Below are 19,292 nucleotides of genomic sequence, written 5' to 3' on the forward strand. Positions count from 1 at the left end.
ATTAGCTTTCTTGGGCTGTTGTGGCCCACTGTAGATTCATTCAGGGCTTGGAATCCATTAACACCCCCAGATTTTTTCCATATGAAACATGTCTTGCTATGCCTTTCCTACCTTGTATTTGCAAAGTCTTAAATGACAGACAAATTCAATTCACATCATTAATTTAAGCTTTAGTTTAAATTTTATCTATCAGATTCAACCTAAAGTTGTAAGCTGATGACATCATCTTGAAACCTAGTTCTATTTTCCAATTTGTCAGTTGTTCCCCCATGACTCACAGCATCAATAAATTTGAGAGGCATACTCTCTAAGAAAATATCAAGTTATTAATAAAAATATTTAAAAACCCAGGGTCAGGGGCAGATCCCTGAGACTCTCTAGTAGAGACCTCCCACCCTATTGCCATTGATCCATTGATAGCTGTTCTTTGTGACTAGTCATACTCAATACTCAAGTGAATTTTGAATGATGTAGGTCCAAAATCACCCATGCCTGCTCATATCTTCCAGTAAATTATCTGTAGGGAATCCACCCCAACGTATTGGTGGTCTTACTTAATTTCTTCTGAAATCGCAAAGGTACTAGAGGAGCACTTTAGACATTCCATCTGTTTATTCTTCTCTCTTGCCCATATTATCTCCTTGCTGGGCATTTTCTTGTCGACTTGTTTACTGGTCTCCATGGGAGTTCCTCACTGGTAATATATTTCAGCTTGATCACAACCACCTTAAGACTTTCCATTGCCCCCATATGGCATTCCTTTTTTAATTCTCTAGAGACTGTTACATTCCATAACTCATTTCTATAAAGCAATTCCAGTTGAATACTGGTATTAAAAGAAGATAGTTTTTTCTGAGGTTAACCTGGGGTCATTGAAGGAACTTTGTAATTTCTTAAAGATAACTGAGCCCTTTCTCCTCCTCTGTTCAACTCCAAGACCAACCTAGTGTCTTCCTCTACTTAGTGATTAATGAGCCCTATCCCAATGTATGTCATAATCTGGGTAACAAATATTCTTCATCTCTTTGGAGCTTCTTGTGCAGTGGCCAAAACAAATATTTTTGAGTAGTTACAGATCTCTTACAGGAGATTTTACAATGTTCCAAGATTTCATGCAACCAGCACAATGTCACCTGAAAATAAGGGCATTTAGAGGATCTACAGAAAAAATTCTTTCAGCTTGGATTCTGCACTGGACTTGTTCCATCACAGTGGTGGCCATCTTCATCCAGAATCCTCATGTTTTCTGCCTCACCTGATAATTCACAGTATTTTAAAGATTGCTAACAGCCGCACAGCAATCATATTTTGCTGGTAGGGTTTTCATTGGAATGCAGTTTGCCTAGGGTCTGGTGACTCCAACTCACTAAAGCCAGATATTCTCCCTTATCTTCAGTTTCAACTTTTTCTTTGTCATTTTTGTTCTATTCATTCCCACCTCAAAGATTGTTCACTTTAGAAGAGAAAACAGTCACACACCTCTCTCTCTCTCTCTCTCTCTCTCTCTCTCTCTCTCTCTCTCTCTCTCTCTCTCTCTCTCTCTCTCTCTCTCTCTGTTAGGCTAATATTCTGCCTTCTCCCACTATTGTCAAGATTTAGAGAGCCTCAGATGTTACACTGGCCAAATAATCAGACTGGCAAAATATTGTTGGAGAAAGCCACAAAAACCAAGCCTATTTCACCCACAACAAGTTCAGACCCCCTGAACTCAGCTGGACCTTTCATGCTGTTTGCCAATATTTCTACTCCATCATACTGATTCCTTGGCTCATTCCCCACAGTGATTATTTCCGAGCTTTTCATTTCTTCTTTCACTACAAATGCCACAGTCATTGTTCATGCTTATAATAGATGATGTAGACTCCTACTTCAGTGATTGAGGTCTTAGCCATACCCTCACCCAAAACTCCCAAACCTCTTCAGTACCTTCAGCATCATCTCATTCTTTTTTCTGCACTTCAATCTCAGAGGAAATATCCCTACAATTTACTAAGGTTAGCAGTCAACAAGCAGCAATCATTCATTAAGCACTCACTATACATGTAGCATTGTACTAAGCACTAGAGGTACAAAGAAAGACAAAAAACAATCCCTGCCCTCAAGGAGCTTATGTTCTAATGCTCCTCAATCATTGGACGCAACCTAAAAATAACTAGCTACACTGCGAGAAATATGAGTAGTTGGAAAGTAATATCAAGGGAAGGTCAATCTCCTTTATTCCTGTCTCCTCCAAGACCTCACTCCATCAGTCATTATCATCATCATCATTATCATCATCTTCTTCTTCTCTTCTCTTCTCTTCTCTTCTCTTCTCTTCTCTTCTCTTCTCTTCTCTTCTCTTCTCTTCCCTTCCCTTCCCTTCCGTTCTGTTCTCTCTCTCTCTCTCTCTCTCTCTCTCTCTCTCTCTCTCTCTCTCTCTCTCTCTCATCTTCAGTAGGTCCATAATCATTGGTTCCTTCAAATCAACCTATAAATACACTCAGGACTCCCTTCCACCCAATCCTAAAAAAAGTCTTTCTGTCCAGCCAGTTCCTTGATTCTCTACTCCCTTTCACTACTAAACTTCTTCATTTTTTTTGGTGAGACAATTGGGGTTAAGTGACTTGCCCAGGATCACACAGCTAGAATGTGTCAAGTCTCTGGTCTGAAGCCAGATTTGAACTCAGGTCCTCCTGACTCCAGGGCCATCACTCTATCCACTGAGCCACCTATTTGACCCACACTGCTAGAAAAAAGGGTTTTTTTTAACATCCAAAATCTCTTCTCCACTCGCTTCCCAGTCTTCCAGAAATAATGGTCTTTAAAATATAACTCAAAGATAGCTGACATTCCTGACAGGAAACTGATAGTTCTGAAGTGAGAGTTGGTCTCAAAACTCAATCTCTAGAGGGGGACCCCCATGGAAGAAAGGCAAAGGATGTCTGGACCAAAAATATTCCCTTTCCAAAAATTCAATTTGGTTCACTAAAGTGCTTTGCATCTTGAATCTGGACATGTGCAAGATGTATTCTGATGGTAGGGGTGGTGGTGGTCATGGTGGTGGTAGTAGCAGTAGTAGGAGGAGGAGGAGTAGCAGCAGCAGTAGCAGTAGGATTAGTAGTAATAGAAGTAGTAACCAAAATAACCAAATTGTGAGTCCAACATAGGCAGCATAGAAGATTCCATCAACAAACTTGGAGAATAGGACTTCCTTCAAGGCCCAAGAAGCTTTTCCTGATCTCCCTTAATGCTAGGGCCTTCGTTCTCTTTATTATCTACATAAACTATATCCTATAGCTTGCTAGTATATAGTTGTTGTATGTTGTCTCCCCATTAGATTGGGAGCTCCTTGAGGGCAGGAACTCTCTTTTGCCTTTCTTGGTAGACATTGTGTTTAGCATAGTGCTTGGCACATAGTAGGTACTTAATACTTGTCCTTGACTAGAGATAAGGAGTCAGTCAATAAACACTTATTAAGTGCCTACTATTTGCCAGGCATTATGCTAAGTGTGGAGTGACATGAGATTCATGACTTCATTGGTAGAGGGAACTTCTAGCAACCAATGGAGATCTGCACCTTTTCAGAGTTGGTAGTATCTTTAGAGAGTTACCTTGAGCACCAGCAAGCCTGCAGTTCCTAGAAAAGCATGCTAGCTGGACTGGACAATGGCTTGGTTGCCCATACTGTAAACTCTCAGTAGCTCCTATGAATAGATTAAAACTCTTTATCTGGCAGAGTTATTGCTGTCAGGTGAAACTCTGATAGATCTAAATAATTCAATTTAATTCAATCCAACAAGCTTGAATTAAGTGCCTCCTCTAAGTAAGCCATTGTGAAATATGAGGAAAATACAAAGCAAATAAATAGTCCTGGCCCTCAAAGAGCTTACATTCTTTTGGCCTTGCATTAACAATTATTGATCCTTTTAAGACCTCCAGAGGAAATCCTATAACCCCTCAACAATTCATTTGAGTTTTCTCATTTAATTTGAAAATTAATATAAAAATTGGATGGATATTGGAGCAGCAGAGTAGATGTTCTGCGGCACAGCTAGTTGGATATGGGAATAAGAGAGGAGGGAAGTTCAGAATCATAGGATCATACTTCTAGAGGTGAAAGACATCTCAGAAATCATTTAACCCAACCAGTCATTTTAAGAATGAGGAACCTAGAACCCAAGGAGTGACTTGTCTGAGATCACATGGGTAGTAAAACTCAAAGGTAGAACTAAACACAGATTCTCTGGCTCCATTGTTTTATATCACACTTCTGGTTTTCCATCTGGGTGACTTGGCGGATGGTGTCACACTCAGAAGAATTCAGGAATCTAGGAGGAAGAATGGTTTTTGAGTGGACAGTGATACACTCCCACTTGCAATAAAAAATTTAACAGCAGCATGTGTTTTTTAAAAAAAATTAGCTGCCTGCCTGTCACTGCCTTAAATAGTAGGATCAAATTGGTTTGGGTGGGATTTGAAGCTAAGAAGGAGGAACTTACTCCCTGGGCCTTATTCACAAACATACTGACCCCTGACTCCCTACATAGCTTTTGATGGCCCACTTTTTGTTCTTTCCTCCCTGGAAAAGAGAAAGTACACATAACCAACTGGATTGCTTCCAATCCCATAGTCTCACCCTACACTGCAGTTTTGCCTTTAATCCGAAACCACGTTCTGACTTAATACCATCAAACACAGAAAAGGTCATCAGTGTTCGTGGAGAATAGCCAACATGTTTATTTCAAAAGCACCAGGAAAAAAAATTGGAATATTTTTATAATCTTGAATAAAGGGACTTTTGATTTATGTTCAAACATTTCTTATAATTTCCCCATATTAGTATTAAAGCTTTCCCTAGCTTCTTTCTTTGGAGTGAAAGCCAGTAATTTAAAATATCTGATCAAACGTTGATATTAAAGATCATATGTGCTTCAAACAGTGAAGTTAGCTGTCTAGGTTGCATTTACTGGTTCTTAAATGAACCAAAAGTTTGGGTAGACATTCCCCCAATTCAAGAGTTTCTTGAATAGAACAAAGAATATGGTATCAATAAAAGAGGCAAGGAGAGGAGAAAGAATTCTTTCTGTATATACATATCTAGATAGACAAATAGAAAGATAGATAGATATAGAAGATAGATAGATATATAGATAGATACATAGGTGGGTGGATGGATAGATAGATACATAGATACATACATGGATGGATGGATGGATGGATGGATGGATGCATGGATGCATAGATACATGGATGGATGGATGGATGGATGGATGGATGGATGGATGGATGGATGGATAGATGGAAGGATGGATAGATATATAGCTTAGATAGATGGATGGATAGATAGATAGATATACACATGTGAATATATGTGTATAGATGTGCATGCATGTGTGTGTGTATGTATATGTATGTATAAAGGCAGCTGGTGATACAGTGGCTAGAATTCTGAGCCTGGAGTCAGAAAGGTCCAAGTTCAATCTGACCTCAGACATTTACTAGATGTGTAGTTTTGGGTGAGTCACTTGTTCTCTGTTTACCCAGTTTCCTCAACTATAAAATGGTGATAATGACGGCACATATCTCCAGATTTCTAGTGAGGATCAAATGAGATAATAATAATAATAAAATTCTTAGCACAGTGCCTGGCATATAATAACACTATGTAAAGTGTCTTTTTATTATTTCCCCCCCTTCTCCCTGTGTCATCTGGGGGTCACTGAACCTCTCTGTCTCTCCATCCTGGGATACATAAAATATGTCTAACCCTCATCTTGTCTCTCAGGATTGCTATGAGAATCAATGAAAATGCATTGTGAAAAGTAAAGGAAATTGAGTTTTTATAAGAAGGAAAATTATATTTTTCACCCCAAAATCAGATGCACCGGGACTTCTTGAGACCCAGCTAAATGACCAGCTTCTCCATAAGGTCTATCCTAGAACCCCCCAGTGTTAACACCCTTCTCCCCAAAACATGTACCAGAAATTGATCTGAATTTCACACACACATATGCACAAGTGCATATACAAATATGAATATATGTGTATGTGCATATACATACACACAATATACATATATTTGCTTTTCTATGTGCATGTTTTATCCCTCTGGGAGAATATAAGCTCCTTGGAGGCAGGGACTGGTTTGTTTTTGTAAACTCATCATCTAGCACAATGCCTGGCACATAGGTGCATTATAAATGTTTCTCAAATCAGTGATTATCAGAACTACCAATACACAAGATCATAAATTAAATAGATGTAGTGCATGAAGATAGCCCAGAGGTTGTCCAGTCCAACAGTCTCATGGCGTAGATGAAGGATCTGAAGTTAAGAGACATTAAATGCCTCACTCACCATCCCATGGCTTGGAAGACTCCAATTCTAGCACCTTTCCCAAAGTACCACAGGGAGGCTACCTACCCACGTGGTTGGTAGGTTTTAGGAGAGATTTTGTGACCTAGGCTACATTCAAATTTATGTGAAATCATTGAATGTAAGAGCTAGCAGCAACTTTAGAGATCATCCAGCTCAATGGGCTTATGTTTTAGTGGAAAAAATTGAACCCCAGAGATGCCTAGTGACTAGTCTCAAGTTGTGCACTAGTGAGTGGCAGATCAGGGACAAGAACCTGGGGCTGCTGATTCCCTGGCTATTGTTCATTTCATGTACACCACACCCAACAGCTCATGCTGTACAACACTACAATATAATACCCTAAACTCCCCACTGTCCTTGTGGCCACCAATAATAACCCAGAAATTAGAACCAGGAAGTTGGCAATTATGAGGACAACTATGTATAAATGAAGGATGAGTTTACCAGTGGAAACAACAAGGCATTAGATTCCTGGTATGCCCCTTGATTCAAATCCTAGGCCCAAACCGAAATGGAGAGATAGAAATATCTCAAATTGGCAGAAGAGCTTGTGACAATGCCTGGCTTACTGCAGGCTCCTATCACCTTGACAGATACCCAGGTGTGCTGATCATGAACTTGGCATTGTCCTGGGCACCACCTGCTTGCCCAAGTGAAACTGAATCTATCACTTGTGTTAGAGCTAGAAAACAGCTGCAAGTTGATGAGCCTAACCACACAGTTTCCCCAGCTGTGGAAACAGCATGGTATGCTAGAAGGATGCCTGGATTTGGTCAGAAAGACTAGGTTTCAATCCCAATTGCCTCTGCTGTTTGTCATCTGCGACCTTGGACAGTTCATCTGACCTCTGGACCTCAATTTCCTCCTCCATAGATTATTGGTCTTCATGTGAGGTTCCAGCATAACCACAAATGGTCCCTGATAACTAGTAATGACATTTATTTCCAACATAACCACACTATCTTCTTCACCTGTTATATCTCAGCACCATCCCTATTCCACCCCCTCCCTGCTGTGCTATAATCATTTCTTGTCAATCAGTCAACCAACAAGCATTTATTAACTTCCAGCTATGTGTTAGATGCTTTTCTAGCTGACCCATGCTATATCCAAATCCACATAGAATCTTTGAATGTGAGAAATAGAATGGACTGTAGTGGCCCATTACTCCAACTGGCTCATTTTCAAGAGGAAACAAGTGACTTGCCCAAGGTCACATTGTCACTCAGCTTTCCTCTTCCACCCCTACTGTGGGCCCCTCAGTACAGTTATAACCTAAGCTCAATCCTATCAGCAGCTGCTCTGGTGGCATGAGAAAATCTCACCCTAACCCTGGCCCCAAGATTACCTTATGGCTGCAGCAGGCACTACTCTGTTGCCTTTGCCTTGCTAGGCTCTGGGCTCCAAGGTGAAGTTAGTGCGTAAGCCCCCCACCCCATCTCCTTTTCATCTTTGGTAGAACGGAATGAGTAATACAGGCTGAGAAGGCCTGGATCCAATGCCATCTACACTGAAGAGTTCATTACCCACCCTTCTTCCAAATTCCCTTATTACTGCCAAGGGCCACCCACAATATTCTAAGTTACCCAAGTTCACAAGTTTGGTGCCATCCTTAACTCCTTCATCTCATTCACCCCACATAACCAGTCAGTTGCCAGATCTTGTCATTTCTATCTCTACAACATCATTTGGGCCTAAACATCCCCTTTTCTCCGACCACAGAGCCACCAATCCAGTGCTCTCTAGTTCTCTGGACTATTGTAATAGCCTCCTTATCGAGTGCCCTGCCTCAAATCTCTCCCCTTTCCATCCATTGTGGCATTTAAAAAGTTCAAGACACATAATTTCTGGGTAATTAATCATTTTCTTAATAATGCTAGCATTTTATTAATAAAAAGAATGATTTGGCTGTCTCCCTTGGACCAAAGTTGTATCATTGCAGTGGGCTTGTGATTTATTTCTCCTTGGAAGAGTGGATGTTCCTGAGGGTGGCAATCAACTCTGATTGGTTAACAATTAATGAGAAGAATAAATATTACAAGAAGAGGTGGAACCATTCTAATGAAGGGCTGAGGCATTTACTTCTAAATCACCCAGCCTTGAGCAATCTAATCAAAGAACTTATTCCCACCCAAATCTGACATAATGGGCTTCCCCACCTGAGTGGGGTTTGAACAAGACTGGTGTTAAATGGAATCCAATCTCATTATCAGCAATGTCCTGGAGAGACTGAGCAACCTACAAGCTTCTGAAAAGTCCTGGTTCTGATTCAATAATTGATTATTAATATGAGGGGAAAATAATCATTGGTGTGATTTTCCTAAAGCATAGGTTTTACTAGGTAACTCCCCTACTCAATAAATTCCAGGGGTTCCCTATTTAGTCCAGGATCAAATATTATTTCATCTTTTTTTCTATTTTGTATAAGGTTTATCATTAACATAATTATTAGTGTATACAACTTCAAAATAAGTACATACATACATACTATATATTTACATATATAATGTATTTATTTCCATATATACGAATACACATGTATAGGGGCATACCTCCCTTTATTTTTACTGACATGCATAAATCAAAAAATTTTGGAGAACACTAGACTAGATGACTTCTAAGTTTTCCTTTCTCTCTAAATTTATCGTCCTGTTTTTAGCACAGACTCAGATAAAGAAAGCAATAAAAAGGATCCGAAGTCCCTTCTTAAAGATATGATGGTGAATTAGACGAACCTATGCTAAGTCCTTCTCTTCTACCACCATAAACATCCTATAGAGTTCATTTGGTCTATGAAGTTGACTGATGTGAAACAAATTTGCCGACCCTTAGGTAGTATTTTAAGGATTACAAAGCACTTTGCGTACTTTAGTTCATTTAAGCCTGGCCCTAACCCTATGTGGTAGATACTATTATCATTCCCGTTTTACAAATGAGGGAATTCAGTCTCCAAGGGGTCCAGTGGTTTGCCCAGGTCCACACAATTAGCAGTAGCCTGAGGAAGTATTTGAACACAAGTTTTTCTAACGTCAATTCCAATGCTCTACCAGGGGTGGAGAACCTGCATCACGAGGCCACATGTGGCCCTCTAGATCCTCAAATGTGGCCCTTTTACTGAATCCAAATACCATTTGTTCTGTGAAGTTTGGATTCAGTCAGAGGGGTGCACCTGAGGACCTAGAGGGCCACAGGTGGCCCAGAAGCCTCAGGTTCCCCACCCCTCCAACCATTCAGATGCAGTGATCTCATTAGATTTTAGATCCTAAGAGCCTAGGCTGTGATGCTTTCTGAGCTTCTGCCTAAATAGACTGCCTGTATCTGTGAGATCTAATAGGCCTCCAGCCAGGGGTAAGTCTGGTAGTTTTTGATTTCATCCCATATGTGTGGAGGTGCCCTGAGAGAAAGGAAAACAATTTTCCTGAGGAGCATTCTGTCCTTTTCAATGCTGCATTTCATGATGTGTCCAAAAATCTCCCAACTCCAGGCAACAATACATCACACTGGTAGGACTTTTAGCAGGTCAGCTCCCCTAATTGAAGAGTAATTGCCCCCCAAACAATAATGAATAGCCAGAGGTGGTTTCTTTGAAGGCCTTTGTATGCAGTTGTATCATCTATATTCCGTAAAGCAAAATAAAAACCAATCTTTTTGCAAGACCTATTTTATTTTTATGTTTTGGAACGTCGAGACAGAGAGTAAGAACTCCATTTTTAACGTGTTGATGCAGCTATGTCCCCGAAAATGTGTTTGTAATGGGCATGCCATTTGAAAACCCTCCACTCACAAACAGCCTCAGCTGACAGCACATATTTCTTTCCCTAGCTAAAGAAGAACCCATGGCAGAAAGATGGTTTTGTTTTCATTTCTAGACTCAGTTTTATGAACTCTTTTTATGATGGCATTCCAAGCTGTCTGATTTCTGGGAGGGAAGATAATTATTTGGGCTTCTACGAAGTTTTTCTATTGCATCCTGTCTGGCTGACATTAACAAGGCTTAGAGAATCAGAGCTGTGGGTATTCAGGAGGGCCCCATCTGGGACAACAACTAGTTAAGGGCAAGCTTTACAGAAAAGAAGTGCTTTGCATGCTGTGCTCAAGTCTCCACCATGGAAGCATTGAGAAGGGAATGCCCTAGATTTTTGGTTTCTTGAGTCTGGTTAACTGGGAAGAGCCCAGTCTATACAAAGAGGCTTCTGTTCTTTCATTCATTCCTATGGCAACCCCTCACAGCAAGGAGAAAATCTATAGGGAAATATCTATCACTTCCACCAAAAGAACCATGGAGCTCTCTGGGGTTTTGCCATCAATGGGAGCTGGAGGCAGGAGAGGGGGCATAATAGTCCATCTCTCTAATGAAACTGCCTGTGCCCAACAATCTCCCTCCTCTTCAGGGTTAGCTTCTTTTATAGCAAACATTTTCTGCTTGCAAGATGCTCAAGAAGCAGGGATCCTTTCTGACCATTGATATAGTCAGCTTCACTCTGCCTCATACCTAGGAAGAGGAGGCAGTGGAAGTAAAGTCAGGGAGAGTGTTCAGAAATCATGCTGCCACCTCCACATGGCTGGTGGCCCTGGTCCAGGGTGGACTGGGGCTCTTTCCCCAGATACCCGAGAAGTAAACTTCATTGGGATTCTTTTCCATGGTCAGGCAAAGAGCAGCAATGGCTTTTGAGACTCTGCAGACCTAACCTAGCGGCCATCTTCCAGTTCCTGAGGGTATTTGGCTGGCTTTGTAGAGGTTATGTAGCCCTTGGATTGACTCTGAGTATACTGCTCTAGGAGGCAGAAGGGTAAAGTATCAAAAGCCCTGAACTTGGAGTCAGAAGACATGGGTTCAAATGTCACCTTTGTGACTTACACATTGCATGATGTTGGGCAAGTAATTTCACCTTCATGGGCTTCAGTTTCTTCCCAGCATGGCACAGTGTACAGAAAGCATTATGTCTTGAACTGAAGGACCAGGATTTGAATCCAGCTTTGCTACTTACTGCCTTGTAACATTGGACTTCACTTAAATTCTCTGGGCCCATTTCCTTATCCGGACAATGAAGGAGTTGGACCATGACCTCTAGGGTCCCTTCTAGCTTTTTGTCCATGATCCTATGATCTGTTAAATAAAGGCATTGGATTAGATGACCTCTGAAGCCCCTTTCAGCTTTCTATCCATGATCCTTTGGAGAGAAGTGTCTTACCTAAGATACTCCCATTTATTCTGTTGTGGTGACTCATGATCAGTTTTCTGTTAAAGCAACTTCTTTCCTTGTTGGCAAGTACATCATGGTCCTCTCCATACAGACTCCCACCAACCTCCACACATGTTTGTATACTCAGGCAATGTCTCAGCCAAATGTGTTTTTACCAAGTAGTTTCAGAATGGAATTAGTCCCAGCATCACTGCATGGCTTCCAAAACCCACAAAGTCATTTATGCTGAGAGCAAGAGTTCCACTTTCTCTTTCCAGGCCCCATGATCAGCCTCCATTCGCCACTTCCTCCTCATAGCTTTAAATTTAACCTGTCCATAATGTAGCTTTTGGACAAGAGCCCTTTTTTACTGCCTGTAGAGTGACAAGCTCTGAGCTTCAGTTCCATCATTAGTAAAGTGAGAGGGTTGGACCAGAATGGCCACTAATCCACCCAAACTCTAGACCTGTTACCAAAGTTCATTGAGGTATTCACATCCAGGGCTTTTAACACCGGCCTGAAGGTTTGATTGCATTGAACTTCAGAGAGGTGATATATTAGAGATGCAGCTCTGTTGGGCTTTCTCCTGAGGCCTAATCATCATAGCATCACCTAGTACTGGAAGACTCATCCTCAGCAAAAGCTAAGGTACCAAATGTAGCCTTTGAACTCAAATTAGCTAGGTGGCACAGTAGATAGAGCACTGGGCCTGGAGTTGGGAAAACGGGTTCAAATCTGGCTGCAGATGCTTCCTGGTTGTGTGACCCTGGCCAAGTCACTTAACCTCTGTCTATCTCATTTTCCTAAGCTGTAAAGTAGGGATAACAATATTACTGCCTTGCAGGTTTGCTGTGAGGATCAAAAGAGATAATACTTGGAGCACTTAGCAGCACATAGTAGGTATAGTACATAGTAGGTACTGAATAAATATTTGTTCCCTTCCCTTCCTAAGTTGCTCAAGAAAAGGGAAATAGATGCACTCAATATATACACAATTGCCTTGGTCACCTTCTCATTGACCCCCAATAAAAAAGATACATAATGACAGTCCCACATTAGAAGAATATCTCATGGATCCTGCCAAGATACCCTGGGGAATCTCACTTAGAGTAGCCTTCCTAAGGAAAGCAGAGTAGATGATAGCAAGGTTTACAAAACTGACCTATATGTAGCCAAAAGCAGGGGAGCTCTGAACCTGCTCTTCCTTAGATTTCCTCCTTCACCTGCCTCCCACATATCCATAATACAGCCACCACCACCACCACCACCCCCACTCCCACCCTTCCCCTCCCCCGCAGCATTGTCAGGTTCTGTCACCTCTGTCCAAAGTACTGAAAACCATAATTTAACAAAAATATTTAATTCATTTCAACAAACATGTATCAATCTAGTACTTTTCGCAAAACACCATGCTTTAGTGTCTATAAAGATTAAAACAAAATGAGGATCTGGGATAGGCAATATGGAATATATAAAAACTCCAAATGGCAAGAATAGACTTCATTGGCATTCTAGCAAAAATCCTGTGCTGAGAAAGGAAAAAAAGTGGCCTAAGTCTAGTTAAAAATGATTTTATCTACATCTGTGAAAAATTATGATCAATTTATATATCACTTCATTAATTTTTCCAATATTTCTTGAAAATGGTGATGCTTCTTCATAGGAATAGCTATAGGCTAAGTTTGAAACTTCTCAAATCAGTTCTTTTTGAATTATTCATAGGAGGAAATCACTCTAGATAACCAGAGAAATAAAAAACCAATCTCTTGGTTTCCATAAGTCAAAAATAGCTTCAAATTATTTTTAACTTGAAACGAAATCACACTTGAAAAATATTTCCGATGTTTCTTTCTGATGATTTTCAAGTGGGAGGGGGAATCTCAGAAAACACAGGGCTATGATGAAATTCAGTAATTCCTTCAATAAATGTTTAAATGCCTCCTCAATGAAAGGGACTGTTACAGGAGCTCATAGGAACACAAGGGAGAGCAAGGCATGTTTCACACCTTCAAGGAACTTTAAAATTTTGTCTGGGACTTGAAATGCACACAAATAATTACAATGCATATTAGAACAGAAAGTGCCTCTACAATATGCCATAAAAATAATTGACATTTATATGGTGCTATATACAGGGTGTTCTGAAAGTTTTAATGTGGTTTTAAGCTGCTAAAGTTTTAATATAAGTTTTAGTGTAGTTTTAAGCTGTTAAAGCTTTAGTATAGGCTTTAACAGCTTAATACAGCATGAAGATTTTTGGAACACCCTGTATGTAACATTTAATCCTTACAACAACCCTTTGAGGTAGGTACTATTTGTATTATCAGCCCAATTTTGCACTGAGGTGGAGAGAAGTTAAGTTTATTCCCCAAAGTCAGTCCCAAGGCTAGTAGGTTTTTCAGGGCAAAATTTGAACTTGGTCTTCCTAATGTCCGCTACAATCCTCTATCTCCTATAGCAAATCATTTCCAATAAAGGGCTATGTTGTTTCAGGCAATAAAGAGATCCCTCCTGGCTAGAGAAAATTTGGACAGCTCTGTGGACGAGCTAGGTCTTTAAAATGGATAGGATATGGACAGGTGGATTTAGGGAAGGGAAGAGCATTCTAGATAGAGAGACTAGCATGATAAAACATTGAAAGGGAAGGATATTTGGGGAACCCAAATGTTAGATTTCTTTTTATGTGTTTGGTATTGTCCTGATTTCCTTAGGAGACAGGCCAATCTGTCTAGCCAGCTGAATTCTGTATAGTGCTTGACATATCACTACCAGGAGACACGGTACTGAAGAAGTAGGGCAATGGACTTAGAGTCAGGAAAACCTGTTTTCCAATCCTGCCTCAGATACTTATCAGCTTTGTGACCTGGGCAAATAATGTTCTCCTTCTATGCTTGCTTCCTTGTCTGTAAAATGAGGGCTTTGGTTTCAAAAGTCCCTTTCAGCTCTAAATGTATGATCCTAACATCTATGATACTGTGATACTACTCGTATAGGCATTACAATGTCATTTGTCAACAGGACAACTCTCCAGGTAAAGACATATCGTGGTCCACTACCACCCCCTTTCCAATTAACATTTTCTTTCTATTTCAAGGAACGCAAGTTTCCCAAATTTGTGTCCAAAGAAATGGAGAATATGTACATTGAAGAGTTGAAATCATCAGTCAACTTGCTAATGGCAAACTTGGAGAGTATGCCAGTGTCAAAAGGAGGGGAATTCAAGCTTCAGAAACTGAAACGAAGCCATAACACATCCATCATTGACATGGGAGAAGAGAATGAAAACCAGCTCTCCAAATCAGATGTTGTTCTGTCCTTCTCCTTAGAGGTAAGAGCCCCAAGAATGCAAGCTCTGAGTCATAATGGGAAGAACAGTGTGATTGAAATGCAGAACAAGTGATACCATTTGTATCTGCTATTAAAATGGGAGTTACATGGAAAACAGATCAAGCAACATGAAATTATTTCCTTAGGGCTAAAAGGGAGGTTATTTTAAGGAAATTTTTAAATGTTTTACTATCTTTTGTTTTTATAATCACATTGATTTCTGAATGTATCTGTTCACCCATCCCCTACTCAGAAGCTCATCTCTTGGACCAAACAACAACAACCAAAAAAAAAACCAAACAGAAAAATAAAGAGGAAAAAACAGTTCAGCAAAACCAAACCATGAACCAACCAAATATGATGATGTATGCAGTATTTCACAGTCATCGTTCCCCAGTTTCGCAAAGAAGTGAGGGAGAGACTTTTGTTTTCAATTTTTCTTCACGGCCAACATTTGTAATCATTACGATTACACAATGCAAACATCAATTTGAAGGATACTCTATTAAAGTCAATCTTCTGTTGGGGTTGGAGGGAGTAATTCTAAAGAAGTGAGAAAGTTCTTTGTAAAGTCCTTGAATCTTTAAATACCTTTAACACTGAAGCAATATGATTTCCAAGCATAACAGAAGCAATTCTTGGTCTTTTTGTTAATAAAAAGCGGTGAATTTCCTCCTTATAGTTTCTATTCTCCTTACCATAGAACACAATTAATTTGAACTAAGCTAGCCATTGTTTTCTGTATTTCAGGATCTGAAATAAGTAAGTAGTGTGCATGTTTGCAAAAATGCTGGCATTCAATGCCTTGATCATTTATGCTTTTGACTGTTTTTCTTACATTTAATCATTTTTACCTTTGAGGCGTAGGTGTATTAGAAAGGCTAATTAAATCCCTCTTCTGCTAGTTATTGGATATGTGATGCAAAGAAAATCCCTTGGCCTCTCTCAGCCTCAGTTTCCTCATCTGCAAAATGAGAATGATAGAGTCTACAGCAGATCCATCATAGAGCTATTGTGAGAGCACATATTTGAAGCACTTCTCAAACCACAAAGCATTAGATAAGTGTCATGGTTATTAAATGCTGTTGTTGAATTGTTTTTATCATACCTAAATAATTAAGAATTCAAACTATATTAGGGAGAAAGAAGCAAGAATCCTGTTGGAACAATTTCTACATGTCTAATGAAGAATTTTAAAGGATAAAATTGATTTTTGGGGGAATAGCCATAAGTCATGCTGTGAATTAACCACAGGAAACATATTTTCCGTATCCAGACTGAATCAGCTTAGTAACATTACAGAATGTTTTCAAAATGCATTTTGCAGTCAGAGGATAAAGGGTTGAATTAAATGTAGAACACTTGGTGTGTGAAAATCCGCAGTCAAATTTCACAGAAACCTTCTTTTTTTCAAATACCACTGCCTGAGTTTCTCCTAGGTGTCTTTGCATTTGATTATTACCAATGAAAGGTGACATTTTACCCCTCGTCACCTCCTGCATTCCTGTGGGAAACTGATTGGCTTATCGGTTTTCATAAAGCTTTTCCATTTTCATTGTCCTAACTCCTTCTTTCTCTGCAGTTACTGATTTTATCAGCTGCACTTCATGCTTGTTTGGAATTTAGACGAGTGTTAGTCCAACAGCTATCCCATGTGGGTATGATTATAACAGCCTTTTAACTTGTAAGTACAAGTACGCAAATACCCCAGGGGTCACCCACAACTTTTTAATTAGAATATTATCAAATAGCACATCATACAGACACTGTCTCCAAGAATGTCTATGTGTCTGTGTGACTGGAGAGGGGTAGGGTGTGTGGGGGTGCGGGAGAATTCATAGATGGATGGGAAGACTTTTATGAACATGTTCAAAGTAAAGCAAAGGAAAACAAGAAACATGACTGCAACAATGCAAATAGAACAGCAACAAAAAGAACATGAAACTGAATGTTGGGAATTTACACATTACATATAAAATGTGCATGATATGTAATATATGATGTATATTAATATATGTATTATATATTGTGTATATTATATATAAGTGCTTTGTAAAGAGTAAGATGCCATAGAAATGTGAGGTGTTTTACACACAGTAACAAAGTTTAACCCAAAGTAGAAAAGAAAGAATTCATTTGAAGGATTATGAGTATGAACTATTGCATATATGTCAGAGTCAGCTCATATGTTAGTTTTGTTGAATCATACATTTTTCTCTTTGTTTAAACTTTCTTAGAAGGCATGGCTCTCTGGATTTGTAGGGGTAGGACACACTGAGAAATGAAAGAAATATGAAAACAAGAGAGCCACAGATTGTAATATTCTAAAAGACTAGTCATGTTATATTGCACTTGAGAAATAGAGAGAAGACTGGTCTTGGTTACTTTGCCTACAAAGCCAACAAGATTCCCTTAACAGTTGGTGAAGGGCCTTGAGATGTTTGCCTTTGGGGGATCATTTGAAGGAACTGGGGACATTTAGTGTGGTAGAAAAAAGATTTGGTGTGGGAGAAGTGGAGAAAAGACAGACTTTAAAATGTTTGAAATCTGCTTTCCCCCAGGAATGAGACATGACTTTCATTCTTGGCCCAAGATAGCAGAATCAGAGGCAATAAGTCAAATTTGCAAAGATACAAGTGTAAGCTTGGTGAAATGAAAAACCTCTTTTCATATAGAGCTATCCAAGAGTACAATTGACTGCTTCTCCCTGGTGTTCTTCAAGTGAGGGCTAGATGGTCCCTTGCTGAAGGAATTATGGAATGGGGGAGGATTCTCATTTATACATGGGTTGAAATAAATGACCTTTGCAATTCAAAGATTCTGAGAGAGCAGCTACCCACCCTCAATCAGTCTGATTCCCCAGATCAGGGATTCCAGGGTGCTGACCTTTCTAGTTTGATCACTGAGCCACTGGTAGTGGGTGATCTAGGAGGAAAGGAGAGGTGCAGTACCAGAGATGTCAAATGTCTATTTCTAACAAAGAAAAGAAGACAGCTGCTTTGATCTATACACCAGTGAACTTAACTTGGATTCCTGGCAAAAATCTAGTATGAACTATTAAAAAGATTCATCAGCCCTAGGAAAGGGAAATGGTGATCACTAGAAATCATTGTGAGTTCATTAAGAACAATTCATACCAAACTATAGTCATTTTAAAAAATATTTTACAGAGTTGCCATATAGGTAAATTGGAGAGTTGCTATAGATAGTATATATTTGACTTTCAACAAAGTATTTGACAAAGTCATGCTGTCTTCTGGAAGAAGATGAAGTAACGTGGCATCTGGCTGTAGTCAGATGCATTGAAAACTGGTTAAATATCAAGATCAAAGAGGATTGACAAATGGAGTGATGTTGACCTAGATAAAGGCCTCTAATGGTGTGCTTCAGTGATCTATTCTTATCCCTGTCTCATTCAGGTTTTTTTTTAAATCAATGAATTAGATGAAGGTATATAAATGGTACTCCTATCAGATTGGCAGGCAATGTAAATCTGAGACAAAAGGGATTATTAACACATTGATCATCTGAATTGCAGTGCAAAAATGTCTCAACGGGCTGTAAGAAAAGGCCAAACAAAGCTACTAAGATGAAATGGAATTAGAATAAATATAAAACATTGCCCTGTTTACAGAAAATTAACTTGAGGTTGTATAGCAAGACAATAGTTCATTTGAATAAGACCAGTGGGTTTTAATGGATCACTGCCTCAATATGAGCGAACAGCATGATTTAACAGGCCAATATGGTGATGCCAATGTCATTTGGATTAACTAAATTATAATGTGAAGAACAAAGGAGGTGGCTGCCCTCAGTATTCTGTCACGGTCAGACTACATCTAGAGTTAGAACATCTTTAGTTCTGGGCACCAGATTTTAAGAACATTGACAAGCTTAAATATGTTAAGAGTCAGACAACCAGGATGGGGAGGGGGCTTGATGCCATTTTATGTGAGGATCATATGAATGAACTGAGACTGTTCGGCCAAAAGAAGAGACTATTGGGTGGTGTAGTGGAAGGAACATAAACGCTGCCCTTCAAATGTAGAAAAAGAATTAGACTTTTCTGTTAGGACCAAAAGAAGAAGAGGAGGAAAACCCCATGGAAGCTGTAGAGAATAGAGTTTCAGCTTAACACAAAGAAAAGCTTTGTAGGAATTAGAACTGCCCAAAATTAATGTGGTTCTGGATTTCATGGAAAAGCAGCCCACTACTCTTTACTAGGTTACTGATGATATGTGAACTAGAAGTACGGCATACATGTAACAAGAGAGCCACAGAGAAGTGACTAAATGGTTCACTGCATCTGTGGACTCAGAAGACGAGACAAGCCTCACAGTATCAGTGAAATATGCCACCTCTGGAGGTAGTAAGATCCTATGAAATGATCTAATCTAATTTCCTTTCCATATGACAGCCCTCTTG

At 39.6% G+C, this 19,292-nt stretch overlaps 1 protein-coding gene across 1 annotated transcript in view; it reads left to right on the forward strand.

The window, feature by feature from the left end:
- CADPS (calcium dependent secretion activator) overlaps window positions 1-19,292 on the forward strand; it is a 575,524-nt gene that overhangs the window by 236,380 nt on the left and 319,852 nt on the right. The window contains exon 6 of the mRNA XM_036738381.1: window positions 14,635-14,868. Within this exon, the coding sequence (XP_036594276.1) occupies window positions 14,635-14,868 (234 nt within the window). The remainder of the gene's footprint in view (window positions 1-14,634; window positions 14,869-19,292) is intronic.

The sequence above is a fragment of the Trichosurus vulpecula genome, chromosome 9 (assembly GCF_011100635.1).
Source record: "Trichosurus vulpecula isolate mTriVul1 chromosome 9, mTriVul1.pri, whole genome shotgun sequence".
NCBI classification, from domain to species: domain Eukaryota; kingdom Metazoa; phylum Chordata; class Mammalia; order Diprotodontia; family Phalangeridae; genus Trichosurus; species Trichosurus vulpecula.